The following is a 17500-nucleotide window of genomic DNA, read 5'->3' on the forward strand; positions in this document are numbered from 1 at the left end:
TTGCATGCCCTCCTCACCTCCAACTTCCACAAGCAGGCTGAACAGCTCTACAGGGACTTCAGGGTGCCAGACAAAAGGTAAGGGCTGTATGTTATTAATAATGAGACCACACTATAATAATGAGACCACACTATAATAATGAGACCACACTATAATAATGAGACAACATTTTGAAAACATTATCATGGTCTAATTTGACATTGCATAACTTCTTACTTTTATAAGAAAACAGTCKGTCTCTCCTCAACTCTTATCCAAGAGAGACTATCATGCATAGTATTTATATCAGCCCTCTGATTACAATGAAGAGCAAGACGTACCGCTCTGTTCTGGGCCAGATGCAGCTTAACTAGGTCTTTCCTTGCAGCACTGGACCACACGACTGGACAATAATCAAGATGAGATAAAATGACACATTGCTGTCACTGTATAGTCCCTTATTGATGATGTCCCTGTGTAGTCCTTTCTTGATGACGTCACTGTATAGTCCTTTATTGATGATGTCACTGTGGTCAGGTACTGGTGGCTGAAGCTGACCGCTCTGGCAGAGAAGGATGACTGGGAGGAGATGGAGAAATTTGCCAAGAGCAAGAAGTCCCCCATTGGCTATCTAGTATGTTGTTTATATAACCTTTTTATACAATGGTATTCATCCAATAGGCTACTTGACAGGTCATTTATAACCGTTATACAACTTTAGTTAAGTAACTAACCTCTCTCTTTCTCTCTTAGCCCTTTGTGGAGGTGTGTGTGAAACAACACAATAAGTACGAGGCCAAAAAGTATGTTTCCAAGGTGACCCCAGAGCAAAAGGTCAAAGCCCACCTGGCCATAGGGTGAGTTTGTGTNAAAGTATGTTTCCAAGGTGACCCCAGAGCAAAAGGTCAAAGCCCACCTGGCCATAGGGTGAGTTTGTGTGTGTGTGTGTGCGTGTGTGTGTGTGTGTGTGTGTGTGTGTGTGTATGTGTGTGTGTGTGTGTGTGTGTGTGTGTGTGCAGAAGCTAAACTCCTCTTCCTCTCTCTCTCTTTATCCTTCTCTCTCCTTGTCAGGGATCTGGAGGGGGCAGCCGAGGCAGCTATAGAGAGGAGGAGTGAAGGAGAGATCAGCACTGTCCTGTCCCGCTGTTCTCCCACCACAGACCGAGCCCTGCTGGAGAGACTCAACCGAGCCAGATCCACTGCTGCCAAAAAGTGACCTTCCTGAAATCCTATTCAAACCACAAAATATCTCACTGTCAAAAAAGTGAGCCRTATCAAAAACGCACTAAGAACTGTTGCTGTTGAAAAGTGACCCGTCAACCACCATTCACCCCAGCTCCAGCCTATGTCCTGCTTCAACCACGTTTGGAGGGGAAGGAGTGATTTGGGAAAGAAAGACATTCCAAGCTAACACACACACAGCTTAGACAAGCTGATATCAACAGCACTCCCATACTAACCAGTCATGAAAGAAATGTGCCTCTCGACTGTCTGTTTTAGCCAAGAGATGCAGTGAGATCATKTCAATTCACAATGAATTGCAGTCATATTGTATATCCTGTGTTTTCAAATCTGTTCAAATGAAGGAAGTGAGAGAAMTACGAACATCACTTTTGACTATTGAGAAGCACAGATTGCTCCCATTTACTGTCTGCTGTAAGCTGCTTGTGTTACTGACTCTCCTCTCCAGATCATGTGACTGCATAATTAATTAAACCAGGTTGGTGTTGTTCACACACTGCAGACAGTTGTCTCATGTTGTATCATTGAATAAATGCATTCCTTTGTAAAGGAGCTACAAAACGATAGAGGAACACGGTACTCAGGAATGAGATCGGGGTCCTATGGGGAACATTGAACACGGTACTCGGGAATGGGATGGGTGTCCTATGGGGAACATTATGGAACACGGTACTCGGAATGGATCGGTGTCCTATGGGGAACATTATGGGAACACGGTACTCGGAATGGGATCGGTGTCCTATGGGGAACATTATGGAACACGGTACTCGGGAATGGATCGTGTCCTATGGGGAACATTATTGAACACGGTACTCGGGAATGGGATGGTGTCCTATGGGGAACATTATGGGAACACGGTACTCGGGAATGGATGGGTGTCCTATGGGAACATTATGGGAACACGGTACTCGGGAATGGGATGGGTGTCCTATGGGAACATTATGGGAACACGGTACTCGCGAATGGGATGGGTGTCCTATGGGGAACATTATGGAACACGGTACTCGGGAATGGGATGGGTGTCCTATGGGAACATTATGGTATGAACACGTACTCGGGATGGGATGGGTGTCCATGGAACATTATGGGAACACGGTACTCGGGAATGGGATGGGTGTCCTATGGGGAACATTATGGGAACACGGTACTCGGGAATGGGATGGGTGTCCACTGTAGAAAACAAGAAACTCAGAATTACTGTTGCTTTCTGTAACAATCAACAGGGTATATTGTATGTAGGCTATTATGTAAACGCATCAGGTCAGAAAATGAGGTGCATAAATGTGGCTAGACGACATTCAACAGCTATACCGTAACTACAGGCCTACTGTATGTGAGGGGGGATTCATGTGAAATGTTACAGTATAAATTGGAATTTATGGTCCGAATTTACGACGCATTTTTTGCTGACGGCATGCTTTTTCAGTTGAGTAAGAGGTACCGCAGCGGTAGCGGACTACCCCTGTCACATGGTCTGTTTATTTGTCTGTCTGTGCGGCGAGACACTTTCTGTCACGCGATTCAGAAGCTTTTCAGGCGACTTCGGCGTTTAAAACAGGTAATGTTGCCGTGTCTGTACAATGTGTTGTTTTCTGAGAAATCATTAACAAAGTTGCAAGTTATAGTATCCTAGCCAACAGTTGGCTAAAAGTAAAAACAAGTCGGTGTAGTGCAGTCATTTATATGGGGCTACGTAGAGAAATGAGAGTGAGTGAAGTAGAAGTTCACTCGCTGCCTCGCTGATAATTCAACAGCTGTGCAGGCTACTGTCTATAACTCGCAGAGTACCCTGTTCAACGGAACATCTTTTGTCTTGCCTATTCACTCTCTCACTGGCACAAATACACAATCCGTGTCTCAAGGCTTAAAAATCATTCTTTAACCAGTCTCCTCCCCTTCATCTACACTGATTGAAGTAGATTTAACAGGTGACATCAATAAGGGATCATCTTTCACCTGGTCAGTCTGTCATGGAAAGAGCAGGTGTTCTTAATGTTTTGTACATTATTGTATATTAAGAGTAACTTTCTTGAAACCAGATGTTTTAGACTTCAATTTGACTGTTTGTTGCGAAAGTGATATAGTTTTAGTGGTAAATCTAAAAGACCCGGACCTCCCCCAGCCATCCTTGGGTACTTTGTGCCCCCTCAGTGTCTTGTTTTGCGCGCTTCGTACAAAATAATAACATGCAGTACGACAGGATATTTCTAAACACAGCTCTTTATTAGCTAGCTATAACTGGTATGTTCACGTGTCTCATACCATGATCAACCGAAGATGACCTCACCACCTGTGTGGTCTTAACCAATCATAGCGCAGTATGATACGGTGGTAAAATGCATCCAATTACAATTCAGTATGTTTACGCATACGAATATTACTCTCAGATTTTTGGGGTGCCTGATGCCCCTGCGCTACTGTGTATAACTGTGTGTGTGTGTCAAATTGCTTTAGTCATGTCTGTGAAGGTGGAGTGTGTGGTGAAAGAGAGGTGTGAGATTGGAGAAGGGCCAGTGTGGGAGGAGAAAGAAGGAACTCTGCTCTTTGTGGACATATCCGGACAGAAAATCCACCGCTGGAACCCAGCAACCAATCAGAAAGAGACAGTGGCCACAGGTAAACCAATCAGAAAGAGACAGTGGCCACAGGTAAACAGGTAAACTAATCAGGCAGCTGTGACTCCGGGTGAATATGTCATAACCACTAACTAAGGTTCAGTAAAGATCTTTTTCATTGAACTTCTATTTTGTAGATCCAGTTTGTTCTTCATGCAGGTTGTTTGGGCTATGAGGTAGCAACACTTTATACTCCTGTCATGTTCTGTATTTTTATTTTTACAACCCTCCCTGTTTCCAACTCCCCCCGTCCCTCTCCCTGCTCCCTGCTCCCTCTTCACCTTTTCCCTCTCTTCTCCTCCTCCCCCCAGAGAAGTTTGTGGGCTGTGCGGTCCCTCGGCGGTCTGGAGGCTATGTGATCGGAGCGGGACGGAGTTTTGGAGCGCTGGACTGGGAGTCCAAGTCCATCTCCACCATCGCTGTCATCGATGAAGACAAACCCAACAACCGCTTTAATGATGGCAAGGTGGACCCTGCTGGACGCCTCTTTGCAGGTAGAGATTTATAGATCAATTCATTTGACAATCCGTTAATCCATCAAGCTCTCTTCTACCGCATCTGTTTTGTGCTCCATGTAATGTTCTATTAACTGTGTTCTGTCAGGTACCATGGCGATGGAGGAACGTCCTACAGTTCTAGAGCTGAAGCAGGGTTCTCTGTTCTCCCTGAACAAGGACCACATTGTAGTCAAACATTTCAATCAGGTGATACATCAGGGTGGAAGTGGAATGTTCTCAATGATAGTTTCTAGCATAAACAGTTACGTGTTAGTGTGAGATATACAGTACCAACGACTAATCCTATAAGGTATTAGATGAAAAGAGACTGAAGCTATCCTTTATGTTGCTATTTTTATTATTTGACCAGGTGGACATCTCAAACGGTCTGGACTGGTCTRTGGACCACAAAACCTTCTACTACATAGACAGCCTCACCTACACTGTGGAAGCCTTCAACTATGACATCAACACCGGGAGTATCAGTGAGGGACACACGCTCACACACACACATAAACCTTGTAATACATCGACAGCCTTGTGAATGTAGTGTGTGTGTGTGTGTAGGTAACCGGCGGATGGTGTATAAGATGGAGGAGGGGGAGGGGATTCCTGATGGCATGTGTATTGACGCAGACGGTAGACTCTGGGTCGCCTGCTACAATGGAGGCAGAGTGATTCAGATTGACCCACAGACAGGTGTGTGTGTACCTGCTTATGTGTGTCAGAGCATAACAGTTACAGTATATTATAATATGAAGGTAAAAACCACCAATCCCCCCTTTCCTTTTCTCCTTCTCTATCCCCTCCCTCTATCTCTCTGCCCCCTCCCTCTATCTCTCTGCATCCTCTCCCTCTCTCTCTGCCCCCTCCCTCTGCCCCTCCCTCTCCCTTTCTCTCTCTGTCCTCTCTCCCTCTATCTCTCTCTGCTGCCTCCCTCTCTCTTTTCTCCCTCTCTCCATCTTCCCTCCCCCTCTTCTCAGGGGTGCGTTTGCAGACAGTGAAGCTACCGGTGGATAAGACAACATCATGTTGTTTCGGGGGTATAGACTATTCAGACCTGTACGTGACCTCAGCCTGCAAGGGAATGGATGAGGCAGACCTGGCCAAGCAACCGCAGGCAGGCTTTGTCTTTAGGGTACGTGTGTGTGTGTGTCAGTGGAGGCTCCTCTGAGGAGGAAGGGGAGGACCATCCTACTCAGTAAATTTCAGAAGAATTTTTTTTTGTGAAACATTWAAAAAGTATAAAACTACTGAATGTATTCACATTTGACCAAATAACTGATTAAAACACACTTTTGTAATGGTCTGCAGTAGCCTGAATGGCACTCTGTGGTAGCACCATGGTGTAGCCAGAGGGCAGCTATTTTCCATCCTCCTCTGAGTACATTGACTTCAATACAAAACCTAGGAGGCTCATGGTTTGCGCCCCCTTTCGTAATCATGACGACTTCCAGAGGACCTCCAACATATCAGAGCTCTTGCAGCAAGAACTGACATGTTGTCCACCCAATCAAAGGATCGGAAAATGAATCTAGTACTGAAACCATAAGCTACAGCTAGCTAGCACTGCAGTGCATAAAATGTGGGGAGTAGTTGACTCAAAGAGAGAGAAAGACTAAAATTGAACAGTTTTTAACAAATTAATTTCTTATATTAAGGAGAAGCAGCAGAGAGAAAAAGAGGGAGAGAGAGAGCTACTGTAGGCATATTTCATTGTATTTTTTTCACTTTCACTTACCTAATTTAGCCTACTCAAACATCTGGCTCAAACAGAGAGGAATGCTATTTGTGTTAGCTAGCTGGCTAAGGCTATCCAACACTGGAACTCTTCCAAGTCAATGTAAGCTTTTGGTTTTATAAATGTATTTCCACCGGGGCTCACCAGTGTAACTGCTTGCTGTACACTGTACAGCGTGATTGTAGTGGGTTTACTAACGCATTTGTTCTAGTCGCTATGTTGACTATGAGGTTAGCTAATATGGTGACAACYATGTTGCCTGTGTGTAGCGGTTATGGTAGGAAGGTTTGGCTTGGAAAGTTCTTTTTTTGCCTGGTCACAGACAGCTGTTGTGTTGTGCACTAAAGGCCACAAGGGAAGGGAAAAGGTGAGAGGATGAGAGTGCGTAGATGCGAGAAGGAATTAAACAACTAGCAAAATGATGATGCCGTTTGTATGTGGCTGCTATGAAAGTGAACTGCGTGTGCTGGTGATCAGGGGGGTGTTCATTCTGCCGATTCTGTTGAAACATCTTTCTTAAACGGAAGCAAACAGAACGAAACAGGGATAAACCTAGCTATTTTGTCCAATAGAAACTCTTGTTTGAAACTTTTTGAACTTATGATTACAACRTAGATCAGCTAGATGCAGAGTGTGCAAGGCGGTATTGAATGTGTCACTGTTTGTCACCTTGATTACTCCAATTTGTCTCTCGACCTATGTTAGAAACATTTTTTGTAATTTAGCGACACTCTTATCCAGAGTGACTTAGAGTAGTGAGTGCATACATTTTCATATTTTTATATACTAACTAGGTTGTAGTAACCTCATGATAGGTATAGGGAAACACTTTGTATCATGTAGTATCCTAAACCTATTGGMTACAATGAGCTGGGCAAATGGAATATGAATGACAGTCATCCAATATGCTGTAATAGAAATAAAGCCATGCTCATAAATATAAAAAATAGTCCTCCCTAATCTTAAACGGCACTGTTTTATTCTCCTTGCAGATCACAGGCCTGMGTGCAAAGGGTATTCCTGCAAATTCATTCACTGGATGAGTGACACAATGGAAACACTGAAAACCGGCCCTTGTCAATCATGCCATGATGATCAGCCAGTAACTCMGCTGCACAACTGAACTGCGCCCACTGACCACTAATCTCACGAATAAAATAATATGACTTTATGATTTTAAGCAAAACTCAACACGCCTCAGTTATAGTTACTGTACTTAATGTATTAGTAGGCTATTGTACATATTCTGTCCAATAAAAAAGCTAAAATTGTTAGGTAGTTTGTATGAGGACTCTTATTTTGATACAATTCTCGCTGTTATGCCATTGCTGCCCGACGTCACGCGGCATTCATGCATGTTTTTTTCTTGGGGTAACTGGGATGTCCTCTTCCTGCTGAAGATAATCGAAAGCAAGAATAGGACCAAATGGGAAAGGGCATTTACATCTCTTTCTAGTCACAGACCCGGGTGAAATCCAACATATTTACAGCATTTTAACTGTGGTCCTGCTACATTCCGCTCGTTGTTTACAAGCTATCTTCAATAGTAGATGTCAGTAGGCGGTGGAAATGGAGCGCGGAGACGTTTCGTCCACTAACGCAGACTGGATGTCTCAACTGCCAGAGGAACTGTGGGGTACACCGCTTTGGGACCTGGCGATACCCGGTGAGAATGAACTTAATAATGTCGAGTGATAGCCTACTGTTATCCTTTTTATTTCGATTACAAAAAGAGTTTGATATAGAGTTTAGAGCACAAGCTATTGTAAACCACCCTGGGTTTATAAGCGCGGATATCGACTCTGCCACTTGAGCATGCTTTTGGGGCACAATCGATTACGCACTGGACTTCGGGCTAGATGGTTGAGGGTTCGAGACCTGTTCTATGTTCATATGGGACTAGCCGAGAGAAAACATTTGTCACGAGTTTCATTAGAGGAAGTAAGCCTGCTTTTTTCAAACCTATTCAGTCCCTTTCCTTGGTGTCATATGACTTCGCTTTTGTATCTTTGTTTTTGTCTCTGCTTGCAGGGAGTCATGACAGCATGAGTTACTGCCTGGATACACACTCTCCTGTCTTGGGTTCTGAGTCYGTCATGCTGCAGTTTCTGGATCGACTGGCACCCTGCATTGTACGCCCCTGTGTCTACCGCTGGGCCACCACACAGGCAGGCTTCACACACCAAACACACACATGTTGGTTTTCCTATCCTTGTGGGGACCAAACTATTGATTCCCATTCAAAATCCTATTTTCCCCAACCCTAACCCCTAACCCCTAATTGTAACTGTAACCCTAAACCTAACTCCTAAGCCAAAAATAGTATTTTTTTCCTTGTGGGGACGGGCGAAATGTCCCTTGTTTTACTATCCTTGTGAGCACTTCTGGTCCCCACAAGGATAATAAAACCAAAAAAACACACCAAACACACAAACACACACACTGCAGACAGAGTACTGTGTGTGTGTATTATTAATATTATATACAATCTAAGAGATTTTCCCTGTCCTTTTCTCCTATAGGCGTGGTGTATTCCTGATCAGTTGGATGCTGGAATCCGGTTCTTCGATCTACGGATCGCCCATAAAAACATCAAAAATACACACAACACACAAGACTTGCTAAAAACACACAACACAGATGACACGCTGTACTTCGCACACGCGATCTATACACTACAGACTGTAAAGGTACGGTATAGTAAACACACATGCCATTCTGGTGTGTTAATCTTCTGTACTCGATGTGAGAGCATATGCTCTAGAAATATTATTCACAATAATACTGTGTGTGTGTGTGTGTGTGTGTGTGTGTGTGTGTGTGTGTGTAGGAGGCCCTGTCAACCATGCTGTGTGGTTGAAGCAGCACCAGAAGGAGGTAGTGATCCTGTCCTGTTCCCACTTCTACCTGCTGACTGACTCTGAGCACCAGGCCCTGGTCTGCTACATCACTCAGCTGTTTAAAGACAAACTCTGCCCCCCACAGGTACAGGATAGACAAGACCCCACTACTGCCTGTCTCAGTCAGGGTTGGGGTCAGTTCAGTTTTCAGAAAGTGTGTCAGTTGGGGTCAGTTCAGTTTTCAGAAAGTTGGGTGCCAGTTGGGTGAGTTCGTTTTCAGGAAGTGGTGCCAGTTGGGGTGAGTTCGTGTTTTCAGGAAGTGGTGCCAGTGGGGTGAGTTCACGTTTTCAGGAAGTGGTGCCAGTTGGGGTGAGTTCACTTTTCAGGAAGTGGTGCCAGTTGGGGTGAGTTCACGTTTTCAGGAAGTGTGCAGTTGGGGTGAGTTCATGTTTCAGGAAGTGGTGCCAGTTGGGGTGAGTTCACGTTTTCAGGAAGTGGTGCCAGTTGGGGTGAGTTCGTGTTTTCAGGAAGTGGTGCCAGTTGGGGTGAGTTCACGTTTTCAGGAAGTGGTGTTAGTTGGGGTCAGATAAGTTTTCAGGAAGTGAAGTGTCCATTGTTTTCTGTGTTTTATTGGCATGAAAGGTGAATGAACTCTCGTGTATGTGTGTGTAGGAGACTCCCTATCTGAGCCAGTGCTGGGATCTGGGGCAGCAGGTCATCATTTCGTACGACGATGAGACGATTCTTCACCAACACAAGGAACTGTGGTCTAAGATCCCTTACTGGTACGCTCTGTGTGTGGGACTCTGTGTGTGGGACTCTGTGTGGATGTGTGTTAAACCTGTAACCTTTGACCCTTTACAGGTACGCTGACTCGGCAGACCCCAAAGAGGTCATTTCTTACCTGGAGGAGCGGCAGAAGGCCCAAGGAAGAGCAGGTTAGTGTGTGTGTGTGTGTGTGTGTGTGTGTGTGTGTGTGTGTGTGTGTGTGTGTGTGTGTGTGTGTGTGTGTGTGTGTGTGTGTGTGTGTGCGCGCGTGGGCTTGCGTGTCCTTTGATTGACAGCTGAGCTCTTTGATTGACAGCTCATTTCTTCACCTCGGGGCTGAACCTGACTGAGGATACTACTGTGGTGGTCTGCAACCCCTGTCTGACGATGAGGAAGTTAACGATGAAGAGTTTCTCCCTGCTGCTGGACTGGGTGGAGAAGCAGACTCCTGGACCGGACCAGACTGCTGTCAACATCATCTGTGGAGACTTTGTGGGTCTGAACCACTTTGCCTCTGTGGTTATCGGGCTCAATAAGAAACTACTGAAGACAGAGAGCCACAGATGACTCACAAGGGACGGAGTGAGAAAGAGACCGACAGATTAACATGCACAGAATCCCAAATGGCTTCTAGCTCCTTCTCCCTATGCAGTTGTGGAGATCTGAGAGGTTTGGTTAGGTGTAATCAACATGGTACTCTGATACACTAGATCAGGGGTGTCAAACTCATTCCATGGAGGGCCTACTGTCTGTGGGTTTTTTGGTTTTTCCTTTCATTTACACCTAGACAACCAGGTGAGGGGAGTTCCTTACTAATTAGTGACCTTATTTCATCAATCATGTACAAGGGAGGATCGAAAACACGCAGACACTCAGTCCTCTGTGGAATGAGTTTGATACGTGCACTACTAGATCATATGAATGAGTTTGACACGTGCACTACTAGATCATATGAATGAGTTTGACACGTGCACTGCTAGATCATATGAACGAGTTCCCATGTTTCCCTACGTCTACCTAGAGCACAGGGTGTCAGGTTTACTGTGTTGTTAATGAGTGTGATGGATACAATCAGAGGTTTTTACATTCTAAAGTGATGCCAAAGGAAAAGTTCCATCAGATGGACAATATAATTTATTTTCTATTCTATATGCAAATACACTACATGCAGGGGCAAATACATAAATGTCTATTGAACTTTTCATCAGTTTGAGGAATCTTTATTTCAAACATAATTAACACTAACAATTGATACGCAAAACAACGCCGGATTCAAAACTTTGAATATTTCAATTTAAATTCCTATACAAAATTCTTGCAACTAATAGAATGTTATATATATGGGGGATACAATCTTCCCAGCTCTGCAGATTCTGCTGTGAGGAGGCAGAGTCATTAGATCATTTATTTTGATATTGTCCTTATGTAGCTCGTTTTTGGTCACAGGTCCAGGAATGGCTGAAGAATTGCAACATTTGCCTAGAACTAACGCTGCAGATAGCAATACTGGGTGATTTGAAAAGCCATAGTCAATCAATCAATAATATAATCATTAATTATAATAATTATTTTAGCAAAAATGTTTATTTTTAATTTACAATCTGTAGAAGCTATGAGAATAGGAAGGTTCAATTATTTTGTGAAGCATCACAGCACAGTTGAAAAATATATGGCAAATAGAAATCCGAAATGGATGATGTTGAGAGATAGATGGGAGGGGTTGAATGGAGCTGAAGGGTGGGACTAATAACAAGATAAACAATGTAAAACATACGGGATCTGTAAAATGTATATAGGTTCGGAACTTTTGTGAAATAGCACAGTTACAAATAGAAATCAAACTGGATGGACATCAGAAATAGAGGAAGGACTAAGAACAAACAAGAGAGAACTATTGTAAAGTAAACTGTGTCTGTAAAATGTGTATAAGATGTATAAATTGAAGGTAAAAGCAGAAGTGTTTATTAGTTTACTCCAATTGGGGGATCGGTGGTGGGGTTTGCGGGGAATAATAATAAAGGTATATTCTTTTTAAAAGTATGTATGTCTATATAGGTATGTGTATGTATATGTATGCATGCGTGTATGGATATATATATTTACCAAAAAAATATGGGATATTGGAAACGATGCAGACAATTACATTGGAAGCAACATTCTTTCCGCAATATTAAGCTGATCCACCCCTTTAAAAAAATATTTTAAAAACATTTAAAAATACATTTAAACATTTTTAAAAACACTAACAACACCGTGAAATAGTCATGTTACAGCAGGTGTGACTTTATAAAATAAACCACTTCCTCACAGCTGAGAATGAATACCCTGAGAAATTGTCAGGTAAACTGTGTGCTGCCCTCCTGTGTTCAAACAGCAGAAGTGCAGTAAAACGTTGCAGGGACAGATCTGTTGGCACTAGTTTAATTTTCTAGAGGAAACTAAAACAGAAGCTAACAAAAAGGTCGATAAAAGTGGATGGTGAAACAAAATAATAATACATTTAAAATCATCATAAAGCAGAAATGGCAGATCACTGAACAAAAGATACATTTGAACTCACACCTAACAAGGTGCACAATTAATGTCACACCATTAACTAGAAAAATAGATACATTGTAGAAAATATAGTGAACACATACTTTAAATAAACATTGATGTAATTCACAAATGGCAATTCACAGTAAGGCACTTCATTGATACAGCCAGACAGAACAAACTATAAAATTAATAAAGACGGAATATCTAGCAGTTGAAATCTAATTCTTGAAATATAATCTAACTCCTTCAAAAGGCAATTATTTCTGAAAAAGAAGCAACATGGCCTCCTGCTCTAAAGTCTCTATCTGGGAAGATCTCAACTGCATATCCTTGTCTCCTTCTCAAAACCAATTGGAGGAGAAGGTCCGAGGGGAAGGAACTCTGRCTTTCTCGTGCAATGGGTTTTGAGAAAGATACAGGGAGAGAGGACGCGAGGAGTATGCAATTTACACCTTCCCTATGACTTTGGTTTACCTTCTCTTATCACACGTCCCTTCACATCTCCTTCAGCAGAATCCCATAAGGGCGGATGGAGCGCTCCACAATCTTCCTCCCTTCTTCCTCAGATGTGCCGTCATTAACTGGAACAAGCCAGTAGTCAACTCTCTTACAGATCTTCCGTTGGGCTGGGTTGATGCGGTTCTGAAGGACCATCCTGTAGGTTTTCCCGTTTGTCTTCGACACAAAGTCTCTAGCGTAGCCGCTGGCTTGGCTGAGGTCAGGAGTGGAGTAGATCCCTCGCCCGTAGAGCTGCCCATCTCCTACTTTATAGTGGGACTGGATGATGCCTTTAGCCCCGTCCTCGCTGGTACCGTGATATGACACTGGCCACTCCCCGGGTTCCGAGTATGTCCGAATCGCGTTTGGACCGAGCCATGTGTTATCTCCGTATTTGTCCAGAACCTTCAACGCGATCCGTTTCCATCCACATGGTCGCTTGTAACCCTCATCGCCTCTCACAAAACTCTCAGAGTCGGAAATGTCGGTGAAGTCATAATCGAACTTCCTATCAAAGAATTTTTCCTCATCCACAAAGAGTTCGGTGTTGGTTGCCTTTGTTTTGTCCTCGCTGAAGAAAAGCACTGATAACCCCCATGTCAACCATGAGACAGGGTTGAGCCACTGCAGGAGAGAGGTGACGCCCAGGACAGAACCGATGAGAAAGCCTTCCACAGTCAAAAGGTTTTCAGGTGTCTTGCCAGGGTTGTTCCTCTGAAAGTCGGACAAGGGCCTCACCGTGGCTCCCATTGCCACTGATAGGGCCTCATAGCGTACACCCTCGTCAAGCATGACTGGTCTGAGAACAGTTGTTAAAAGTGAAAGCCTCTCAAACCAGTAAGGATATGTCGTTAGCAGCTAACACCTCAAACTTCTCTCAGGCACTCGGTCTGTATTTGTCCATTGTCTTTGCAAACTAACCGAATGAAAAACCTTCTGGCTACTACAGAAATACTGTCTCCACCCACATTGACAGACTTTCAGTTTCATTTTTAGTCGTGGCAGGGGACAAGGCTTATAAACAGGAAATCAATAGCAGACTAGCTGGGACATAACTTGACTGAATAGAAAATAAATCCTGCACCACAGTTAAGTTGTCTGACTGCAGGAGCCTTCGTCAGGTGGTCATTGCTTGTGTTACCCCCCCCTCCCCCCAGAAGCTCACCTCCAGCACACACATACACACTGTGGACTTTGGACTGATCTGAATTTATATGTAGGCTAGTTAACTTGTGAATCTTCTGTGAACTTTTACTCAAATGCTGAACTAGCATAGGCATACTTTTTATTTGATCTCAGACTTKTATAGCCTACTGGGCTCATAGAGAGCTAGTCTCTCACATTACTTTTATAGCCTACTGGGCTCAGAGAGCTAGTCTCTCACATGACATCTATAGCCTACTGGGCTCAGAGAGCTAGTCTCTCACATGACATCTATAGACTACTGGACTCATAGAGAGCTAGTCTCTCACATGACTTTTATAGCCTACTGGGCTCATAGAGAGCTAGTCTCTCACATGACTTTGGCTCAGAGAGCTAGTCTCTCACATGACTTTTATAGCCTACTGGGCTCAGAGAGCTAGTCTCTCACATTACTTATAGCCTACTGGGCTCAAGAGAGCTAGTCTCTCACATGACTTTTATAGCCTACTGGGCTCAGAGAGCTAGTCTCTCACATGACTTTTATAGCCTACTGGGCTCAGAAGAGCTAGTCTCTCACATGACTTTTATAGCCTACTGGGCTCATAGAGAGCTAGTCTCTCACATGACTTTTATAGCCTACTGGACTCATAGAGAGCTAGTCTCTCACATGACATCTATAGCCTACTGGACTCATAGAGAGCTAGTCTCTCACATGACTTTTATAGCCTACTGGGCTCAAGAGAGCTAGTCTCTCACATGACTTTTATAGCCTACTGGACTCATAGAGAGCTAGTCTCTCACATGACATCTATAGCCTACTGGACTCATAGAGAGCTAGTCTCTCACATGACTTTTATAGCCTACTGGGCTCATAGAGAGCTAGTCTCCACATGACTTTTATAGCCTACTGGACTCATAGAGAGCTAGTCTCTCACTTGATCTATAGCCTACTGGACTCATAGAGAGCTAGTCTCTCACATGACATCTATAGCCTACTGGACTCATAGAGAGCTAGTCTCTCACATGACTTTGTTGGGAGGAGTGACTATGGACTTCCAATGGCTACAATGTAGAAACAGTACAAATAAAGCAAAACCCTTGAATGAGTAGGTCTATCTCTCTTGGATGTGCGTGGTTGGGTGTTGTTCCTCTGTGTGATTTATATGTAAGGACATTTTCTCACATGCATCCTCTAGAATCTGCAGTGTTCCAGAAATATTAACGAGAAAGTCCTCTAACCTGGTCTCACTCTTTTCTGCCTCTTTCCAAGAAACAACTTCTACCTACTGCAAATGAAAGGGGGGCAGGCTATCTGCCGGTATGGACCGTGTTGAAACAGTTCGAGTGAGTTAAAAACTTTACTTCAAACCCCCAAAATCTTTTAGTTATGATTTATTTATTTGAAAGAAATGTGTAACATGTTATCTTCCTTAGAAAATGATGGCCATGTTAACAACAATGATTTAATTAGATAAATAAAAATACAGTTAGGCCCAAGATACGTGTTGATTTGAAACCAGCATCATTTCCTCTTTAGCCCTTGCCGTGGGTCCCTGCTGTTGCCCATAGGGTCGGTGACAGGACCTCCGTTGCCTTGCCCAGGACCTCCGTTGCCTCGCCCATTCTGCCGTCCTGTGCTCCCATAGGTTGGATTCTGGGAGAGCGGAGGGCATTCATTGGAAGAGTATGTGTGGGTGGGGACTGAGGGGGTGGAGCTTTGACTGACAGAAGAACTGTTCTGGGACTCAACTTTAGACTGGAGAGAGGAGGATGAGATGAACAGAGAGAAAGGAAGAGGTGATGGGGAGGAGGGGAGATGTAGAAAATAACATGTATAATAAAATGTATAGATCATTCTGGTGTGTGTACTCACCGGCCTGTTGGCCTGGGCCAGTACCTCTGCGTTTGGTTCACTAAAGTTTGGCACCTCAGAGAAGACCATGCAAAAACTACAATACAACACAGATCAATACCTTACCTAAATCTACAACACATTAACATCCAAGCCAACCGTTTGTGTGTCTTACTCTCCTATCTTCTGCAGGTCTCCTCCTCTGCCTGTGTAAAGAGTCAGACAGCCCTTCCACAGGGATGCATAGCTGACGAGAGAGAGAGAAACAGACAGACGACAGAGAGAGAGAGAGTGAGACTGAGCTGCACTTCCTAACCTTTTCAAACGTATTTCCCTCAGATTACACAGACCCACAAAGAACTCGAAAACAAATCCAACTTTGATAAAGTCCCATATCTATTGGGTGAAATACCACAGTGTGCAATTACAACAGCAAGATAACTGTTGCCACAAGAAAAGAGCAACCAGTGAAGAACAAACACCATTGTAAATACAACCCATACTTTATTTTTCCCTTTTTTACTTTAACTATTTGCACATCATTACAACACTGTATATTGACATTAGAATTGACAGAGAGAGAGACAGAACAAAATAAATGACTGTCTGTCTGTCTGTCTGGATAGATAGATAGATAGATACCCTCGTGTGAGACGGAGGATGTCTCCTGGCTGGATGAGTCCACCCAACTCGTCCCACACAGACAGGGTGATGCACCCACTCTTATCGGCCACCTGACAGGGGAGGGAGGGAGAAAAGGGGAGAGGGAGGGAGAAAAGGGGAGAGGGAGTAGAATAGAAAAGGATTGTGAAAGAGAGCAATTATCCCACTTTACAGGAGAGAGGTAGAGAAGGTTTGCATGAAGGAGAGAGCGAAAATAATGAGGAAATGATCCCCACCTTGCAGGAGCGAACCTCATGCCCATCCTTTGTTTTAGTTACCCTTCCTTCAGGTGGAGAGAATGAGAGAGTGAACAAAGTTTGCATTCATTCATTCATCACCAAATGAAACACATAATWAAAAAAWAAWWAAWAAAAACATTTTACTGTCATTCACCACTCACCCATTTCCAACACGATAAAGATTACATTTATATTCTTCAATCCCGACTTGATGTCTTTTATCAAGAATTGATCATCGTTTGGCACACTGGCGAACATATTTGATTAAAGTCACTAAAGCGAGACAAGTAGTGATGGTGGAAATCGTTCAAAGCAGGTTCTAATTAATTTACAGCTGTCAAAATTAGGGAGACGAGAAAAACACATGTTTATCAAGGGGGCGTGTTACGTTCAGAGCTCATTCCCCCATAATAAAGCATAAATTCTCCATATAGCTATTTCGAAATCCAAATAAGCCTATTTAAGCAGAAGTTGTTTTTGTCGATATACTTGCCGTGTTTTCTTTAATACAACTGCAAATACTAAAAGCGAACAATCGTCACGAACAGGATTCGAACCTGTGCGGGGAAACCCCATTGGATTTCGAGTCCAACGCCTTAACCTCTCGGCCACCGTGACTGTGCATATTACTGGAGGTAACAATGATATAGAAACCTTCTTACATTTTGGGATATTTGGCTAGGTATTTTATTGAGAAGCTTGTTACGTTAGATAAGTGGTATTGTAAGAGAGCGCTGGTTTTATACTGCATCCTTGCTTTTCTTTGTAGCTATGTATTGTAAATAAACTGAAGGTAAGTCATTTTCTCTTTTCCTGTCCTGCGCTGTAGTTCGCCAAATTGCCACAGGGTGGCGCCTATACACTGCCGACGAGATGGGTGAGGCC

At 43.6% G+C, this 17500-nt stretch overlaps 5 protein-coding genes and 1 non-coding gene across 15 annotated transcripts in view; 3 read left to right on the forward strand and 3 right to left on the reverse strand.

Moving 5' to 3' along the window:
* The window catches only part of vps16 (VPS16 core subunit of CORVET and HOPS complexes), a 26527-nt gene extending 24742 nt beyond the window's left edge, over positions 1–1785 (forward strand). The window contains 4 exon segments of the mRNA XM_070449739.1: positions 18–77; positions 517–613; positions 733–836; positions 1051–1785. Coding sequence (XP_070305840.1) covers positions 18–77; positions 517–613; positions 733–836; positions 1051–1195 — 406 coding nt within the window. The 3' untranslated portion in view covers positions 1196–1785.
* An 888-nt stretch (positions 1786–2673) lies between these two features.
* rgn (regucalcin) lies at positions 2674–7345 on the forward strand. Its single transcript, XM_024012158.1, has 8 exons — positions 2674–2779; positions 3676–3837; positions 4148–4330; positions 4440–4540; positions 4704–4818; positions 4901–5032; positions 5317–5471; positions 7067–7345. Exons 2-8 carry the CDS (start codon positions 3678–3680, stop codon positions 7115–7117), a joined length of 897 nt encoding a protein of 298 aa, XP_023867926.1. The 5' UTR covers positions 2674–2779; positions 3676–3677; the 3' UTR covers positions 7118–7345.
* A 292-nt stretch (positions 7346–7637) lies between these two features.
* LOC111979978 (PI-PLC X domain-containing protein 1) lies at positions 7638–10672 on the forward strand. The gene is made up of 7 exons (XM_070449404.1): positions 7638–7740; positions 8106–8242; positions 8597–8774; positions 8908–9059; positions 9587–9699; positions 9779–9852; positions 9999–10672. The coding sequence occupies exons 1-7, from the start codon at positions 7644–7646 to the stop codon at positions 10247–10249; spliced, it is 1002 nt and encodes a 333-aa protein (XP_070305505.1). The 5' UTR covers positions 7638–7643; the 3' UTR covers positions 10250–10672.
* A 1411-nt stretch (positions 10673–12083) lies between these two features.
* LOC139029436 (uncharacterized) lies at positions 12084–13682 on the reverse strand. Its single transcript, XM_070449403.1, has one exon. It carries the CDS (start codon positions 13508–13510, stop codon positions 12716–12718), a length of 795 nt encoding a protein of 264 aa, XP_070305504.1. The 5' UTR covers positions 13511–13682; the 3' UTR covers positions 12084–12715.
* A 1556-nt stretch (positions 13683–15238) lies between these two features.
* nabp1b (nucleic acid binding protein 1b) overlaps positions 15239–17500 on the reverse strand; it is a 4168-nt gene continuing 1906 nt past the window's right edge. For all 10 annotated transcript variants that reach the window (XM_070449410.1, XM_070449409.1, XM_070449406.1 and 7 more), the window contains 6 exons: positions 16777–17500; positions 16613–16659; positions 16356–16447; positions 15889–15960; positions 15735–15810; positions 15239–15617 (listed from right to left, as the gene is read on the reverse strand). The exon at positions 16777–17500 is cut by the window's right edge and continues 768 nt beyond it. In XM_070449410.1, the coding sequence (XP_070305511.1) occupies positions 15384–15617; positions 15735–15810; positions 15889–15960; positions 16356–16447; positions 16613–16659; positions 16777–16873 (618 nt within the window). In that variant the 5' untranslated portion in view covers positions 16874–17500 and the 3' untranslated portion in view covers positions 15239–15383. The remainder of the gene's footprint in view (positions 15618–15734; positions 15811–15888; positions 15961–16355; positions 16448–16612; positions 16660–16776) is intronic.
* Positions 17152–17233, reverse strand: trnas-cga (transfer RNA serine (anticodon CGA)). The gene has a single exon. It is a non-coding gene; the product is annotated as a tRNA-Ser (tRNA).

This window comes from Salvelinus sp. IW2-2015, linkage group LG20, assembly GCF_002910315.2.
Source record: "Salvelinus sp. IW2-2015 linkage group LG20, ASM291031v2, whole genome shotgun sequence".
In the NCBI taxonomy this organism is placed as follows: domain Eukaryota; kingdom Metazoa; phylum Chordata; class Actinopteri; order Salmoniformes; family Salmonidae; genus Salvelinus; species Salvelinus sp. IW2-2015.

Bases quoted from the DNA above. Each gene is read 5' to 3' on its own strand.
- LOC139029436 (XM_070449403.1), bottom strand. From the start codon at position 13,510: ATGCTTGACGAGGGTGTACGCTATGAGGCCCTATCAGTGGCAATGGGA.